This window comes from Dendrobates tinctorius, unplaced genomic scaffold, assembly GCF_039654945.1.
Source record: "Dendrobates tinctorius isolate UK_male_01 unplaced genomic scaffold, ASM3965494v1 ptg000016l, whole genome shotgun sequence".
NCBI classification, from domain to species: Eukaryota; Metazoa; Chordata; class Amphibia; order Anura; family Dendrobatidae; genus Dendrobates; species Dendrobates tinctorius.
This window is the reverse complement of record NW_027361684.1, coordinates 55,449,001-55,455,000: the sequence shown is the minus strand read 5'-3', so window position 1 is coordinate 55,455,000 and position 6,000 is coordinate 55,449,001. Positions and strand designations below refer to the sequence as shown.

Here is a 6,000-nt window from a genome sequence, read left to right as displayed (position 1 = left end):
CCAGCTGAAAAATCCAAACATGCTTAAAAACAAGTCTCTTGCCACGTTTTTGCATATGGAGCATTTTTCTGTTTCAGTTAATTCAAGTCAAATTTAGAGCACATTTTCTAGCAGAAATACGCCAAGAATTGACTTGAAGCTTATTCACAGACCATTCAAAGCGTTTTATCATGTGAATTTCAGAGCAAAATCTGGGCCAAAATCTAAGTAAAAAAACGAGATGTAAACATACCCTGAAAAAAATAAAAGTGATCCCCAATGAAATGAAAAAGCACCAGTGTGAAATGATCCTTACTGAGAAAGCCTGAAAAATAAATCCTGACCTATATCATGTACCTTAAACATGGCAGCTTGGGGTTCCCCCAGCTCATGAAATGGAGGCCTTCCAGTTGCCATTTCAATAATCGTACATCCGAGAGACCAGATATCAGCAGGAGCACCATATCCTCTGGGTCCTTTATCGATAATCTCTGGAGCCATATATTGTAATGTGCCTGAAACAAGAAGATTATAGGAAAAAGGATCAGTAATCAGTAACATAAATTGACTGTCTTTAACATTTCTGCAATTATTGCCTCTTTACTCCTGGGGAGGAGCAGTAATGGAGCCATACTGCTTAACCTAGAATACATAACAGATTCTGAGGACATAAAACTTGTGAGAAGACTTCCAAATAGAGCTAAAGTAACACACGGCCAAGCTGTCATTAAGACATAAGGGGTCAGTCCTAGCTACTTAGCAGTCATTTCCTGCAACATTAACTGATAGGGAGCAATATGTTAATCGTTCACAAAATATCCAGGACCCAAATCTACACTGCAATCAATGGCCTGAATGACTGATTGATCCTGGGCTCTGTGCTGTCATGGTGATTCTGTACAGCAGCATTATATCGGCTGAGTAAGACAGACGCTTTCCTTGTCGCACTCATTGAGAGATTAGCAGGTTCTTTTAAAATATATTAAGGACAATATGAAAACTATTTCACATATCACCAGAAGAAAAACAGAAAGTACAAGAGACATAGCAAGGGTGAGTGCAAACCAGGGCCGTGGAATCAGACTCCATTTTGGTGGAGTCGGAGTTGGTATAAAATGGACCAACTCCGAAAATAAATTGGGCTCAGTAGTTCAGTGCAGGATGTGCTGTAAATGTTTTCATAAGAATTTGGGAAAGTTTTAATGTTCTATAAATGCCTGTTCTGCACTTTGTACATGCTCAGTAGTGACCAGTGCTGTGGAGTCGTGGATGAGATGAATCTGTGCTGCACTTTATGTACATGCTCAGTAGTGACCAGTGCTGTGGGGTCATAGATGAGATGAATCTATGCTGTACTTTATGTACATGCTCAATAGTGACCAGTGCTGTGGAGTCATAGATGAGATGAATCTGTGCTGTACTTTATGTACATGCTCAGTAGTGACCGATGCTGTGGAGTCATAGATGAGATGAATCTGTGCTGCACTTTATGTACATGCTCAATAGTGACCAGTGCTGTGGAGTCGTGGATGAGATGAATCTGTGCTGCACTTTATGGACATGCTCAATAGTGACCAGTGCTGGAGTCGTGGATAAGATGAATCTGTGCTGCCCTTTATGTACATGCTCAGTAGTGACCAGTGCTGTGGGGTTATAGATTAGATGAATTTGTGCTGCCCTTTATGTACATGCTCAATAGTGACCAGTGCTGTGGAGTCATAGATGAGATGAATCTGTGCTGCACTTTATGTACATGCTCAGTAGTGACCAGTGCTGTGGGGTCATAGATGAGATGAATCTGTGCTGCACTTTATGTACATGCTCAGTAGTGATCAGTGCTGTGGAGTCATAGATGAGATGAATCTGTGCTGTACTTTATGTACATGCTCAATAGTGACCAGTGCTGTGGAGTCGTGGATGAGATGAATCTGTGCTGCACTTTATGTACATGCTCAATAGTGACCAGTGCTGTGGAGTCATAGATGAGATGAATCTGTGCTGCACTTTATGGACATGCTCAATAGTGACCAGTGCTGTGGAGTCGTGGATGAGATGAATCTGTGCTGCACTTTATGTACATGCTGAGTAGTGACCAGTGCTGTGGAGTCGTGGATGAGATGAATCTGTGCTGTACTTTATGTACATGCTCAATAGTGACCAGTGCTGTGGAGTCATGGATGAGATGAAACTGTGCTGCATTTTATGTACATGCTCAGTAGTGACCAGTGCTGTGGAGTCATAGATGAGATGAATCTGTGCTGTACTTTATGTACATGCTCATTAGTGACCAGTGCTGTGGAGTCGTGGATGAGATGAATCTGTGCTGCACTTTATGTACATGCTCAATAGTGACCAGTGCTGTGGAGTCGTGGATGAGATGAATCTGTGCTGCACTTTATGTACATGCTCAGTAGTGACCAGTGCTGTGGGGTCATAGATGAGATGAATCTGTGCTGCACTTTATGTACATGCTCAGTAGTGATCAGTGCTGTGGAGGCATAGATGAGATGAATCTGTGCTGTACTTTATGTACATGCTCAATAGTGACCAGTGCTGTGGAGTCGTGGATGAGATGAATCTGTGCTGCACTTTATGTACATGCTCAATAGTGACCAGTGCTGTGGAGTCATAGATGAGATGAATCTGTGCTGCACTTTATGGACATGCTCAATAGTGACCAGTGCTGTGGAGTCGTGGATGAGATGAATCTGTGCTGCCCTTTATGTACATGCTCAGTAGTGACCAGTGCTGTGGGGTTATAGATGAGATGAATCTGTGCTGCCCTTTATGTACATGCTCAATAGTGACCAGTGCTGGAGTCGTGGATGAGATGAATCTGTGCTGCCCTTTATGTACATGCTCAGTAGTGACCAGTACTGTGGGGTTATAGATGAGATGAATCTGTGCTGCCCTTTATGTACATGCTCAATAGTGATCAGTGCTGTGGAGTCATAGATGAGATGAATCTGTGCTGCACTTTATGTACATGCTCAGTAGTGACCAGTGCTGTGGGGTCATAGATGAGATGAATCTGTGCTGCACTTTATGTACATGCTCAGTAGTGATCAGTGCTGTGGAGTCATAGATGAGATGAATCTGTGCTGTACTTTATGTACATGCTCAATAGTGACCAGTGCTGTGGAGTCATAGATGAGATGAATCTGTGCTGCACTTTATGGACATGCTCAATAGTGACCAGTGCTGTGGAGTCGTGGATGAGATGAATCTGTGCTGCCCTTTATGTACATGCTGAGTAGTGACCAGTGCTGTGGGGTTATAGATGAGATGAATCTGTGCTGCACTTTATGTACATGCTCAGTAGTGACCAGTGCTGTGGAGTCGTGGATGAGATGAATCTGTGCTGTACTTTATGTACATGCTCAATAGTGACCAGTGCTGTGGAGTCATGGATGAGATGAATCTGTGCTGCATTTTATTTATTTTTTTTAAATTCTTTATTTTCAAATTTCAACCACACCATAAGACAGAACATCACTTTACAAATACATATGGTTAAAGATTGTTTAGGCGTCCATCCAAGGTGTTAAAAATAATAAAGGGGAAAAAAGCAAGAGGGGGAGGAAAAAGTGGGCGGGAAAAAGGAAAAAGAAGAAGGGAAGGGAAAGGAGGGATATATAATAGCAAACAATAACAATAACATCAAAACAAAGTAGTCGTCGGCATCGACACTAGCAATAAGTGAATGTAATATAAAATTAGAGCAGGTGAACAGTTTTATCAGTTTTATACATAACCCTGGAACCAGCCACCCCAAAAATCAAGGCCACCAAGTCTAAGCGAGGTTCAAATAGTATCTGATCCCTCTCCTCGAGGGTTGTCCCTCAAATATCTAGTCCACGGGGCCCAAGTCAACACATAAGATTTGTGACTAAAGACCTCCCAGCTAGACAGCTCCTCCAGACGAGAAATCTGATTTATCTTGTCATGCCACTCCTCCAATGTGGGGGGAGCGACATCTTTCCAATGAACAGCTATCAGTTGTTTTGCAGCGCTTAACATCAATGGGAGTAGGCCATGTATTTTTGGTAAAAAATCTTTTGATGGGCACGAAAGAAGAACCTCCGTCGCCCTGAGATTGGTCTTAATTAGCTGTAAATTCTTGAGAACCAGCTCGATACCATCCCAAAAATGTCTCAATTTGGGACAATCCCAAAATATGTGTGTATGATGCCCCCCAGGATTAAGGCATCTCCAACAAGCATCATTATCAGCAAGACCCCTCTGAAAGAGCTTCGCGGGAGTCCAATGCCACCTGGTCAAAATTTTATAAGAGTTTTCTTGCAAAAGAACACACCTGGAGAATCCCCGTGCACTAGATAACATCCTAGATACTTGTTCCCCTGTAAACGTGATATTAAGTTCCATTTCCCAGGAGTAAATAAATGAGGGCTTAAAATGTACTCCCGGGGAGATCAGATGTGAGTAAATACGGGACAAGATTTTTAGCCGTGGAAGCGGGAGTTTAATCATAATATCTAACCAGGACCAGTTCGATTTGATCGGGAATTTCTTCCTAAACTGCATGAGCGTGCGTCGAATATGCTGGCACTGGAGAAAATTAGTTGGTTGACTCGTTGCATTTGATGGCCAAACTCCTCCCTGTAATATTTTATTACCGTAAAAGCTATTCAATGTATCTCTAGGGAGCGTAAACCACAGATTATAGGGTTCCTGAAAATCAGAATCCAATAAAAACGGAATCGAGCTAATCGGCGTAAATGTCGAAGGGAAAGTGTCCTCCGGTAATTCCCCCAACATCAATCTCCTGGTACGTAATGTAGTAGATGTTATCTCATCTAGTCTAAGGGTAGCCGGTGGTTTAGCCCTAGTCCATAGATAAGGCAAGCCCCTCGGACCCAACAAAGTCAGGTCGACACAAGCTCCCTCCCCTCCTTCAGAGCAAGACACCACCTTTAACCATCTGCCAAGGTGAATTGCTTTATAATATACCAAGGGGTCCGGAACTCCCAATCCACCAGAGGCGACTGGGTAAGTAAGAAGCCTATAAGGCAACCTAGCCGGTTTAGATTTCCAGATGAATTTTCCTATCAGTGACTTTAATGACCCAAAAAAGGTCAGGGGTATCTGAATCGGCACCATGTTCATGGCCTACAAAATGATAGGCATAATATATGCTTTAAACACGTCTATGCGACCCAACCAAGATAAAGTAGGTAGGTTATATTTATGCATCAAGTTAGTAACTTTTTTCAATAAGGGTATGAAATTACTTTGAAATAAGTTAGTAGGATCCCTAGTTATAAATATTCCTAAGTATTTGATAGAGCCATTAGCCCAAGAGAAGGGAGTCTGCGTACGAAGAGTGGAAAGTTGGGGATACGGGAGAGTGATATTTAACGCTTCAGATTTAGCTAAGTTAATTTTAAAATTGGAGAGGGAGCCAAATTGTTGAAAAATTTGAAGGATGATCGGGAATGCCTGAGGTGGATTGGATATGAGGAAAAGCAAATCATCTGCGAAAGCTAGCGTTTTAAATGTCCCCGGGCCCACCGTCAACCCCTCTATGTGTTGTTCTTGTCGGATACGTTGTATCAAAGTTTCTATAACCAAAATGAACAAAGATGGGGACAAAGGTCATCCCTGCCTAGTCCCGTTGTGAATCTCCAAACTTTTTGATAAGGTGCCATTTATCCTGACCCTGGCCGTCGGTTGGGAGTAGAGAGAAAGGACTGCTGTTATATATTGAGGAGGAAAGCCAAACTTAATCAACACCTGCTCCATGAATCTCCAGCACACTCTGTCAAAGGCCTTCTCGGCATCAGTTGACAAGAGTACCAAGGGGACCTGCTGGGTTTTAGCAAACATTATGGACTGTATGACCCTAGTGGAGTTATCTTTCCCTTCCCTACCCCTCACAAAGCCCGCCTGATCCGCATGAATCAATTTGGGTAAAAAATTATCTATTCTGCCCGCTAGTATTTTAGCCCACAGTTTTATGTCCGCATTAAGTAATGAAATTGGTCTATAGCTGGCGCACAA

The 6,000-nt window shown here is 42.6% G+C and overlaps 1 protein-coding gene across 1 annotated transcript in view; it reads right to left on the bottom strand.

Annotated features, from left to right (window-relative positions):
* The window catches only part of MAP3K15 (mitogen-activated protein kinase kinase kinase 15), a 228,886-nt gene that overhangs the window by 25,505 nt on the left and 197,381 nt on the right, over positions 1–6,000 (bottom strand). Inside the window, exon 19 of the mRNA XM_073565877.1 lies at positions 337–494. Coding sequence (XP_073421978.1) covers positions 337–494 — 158 coding nt within the window. The remainder of the gene's footprint in view (positions 1–336; positions 495–6,000) is intronic.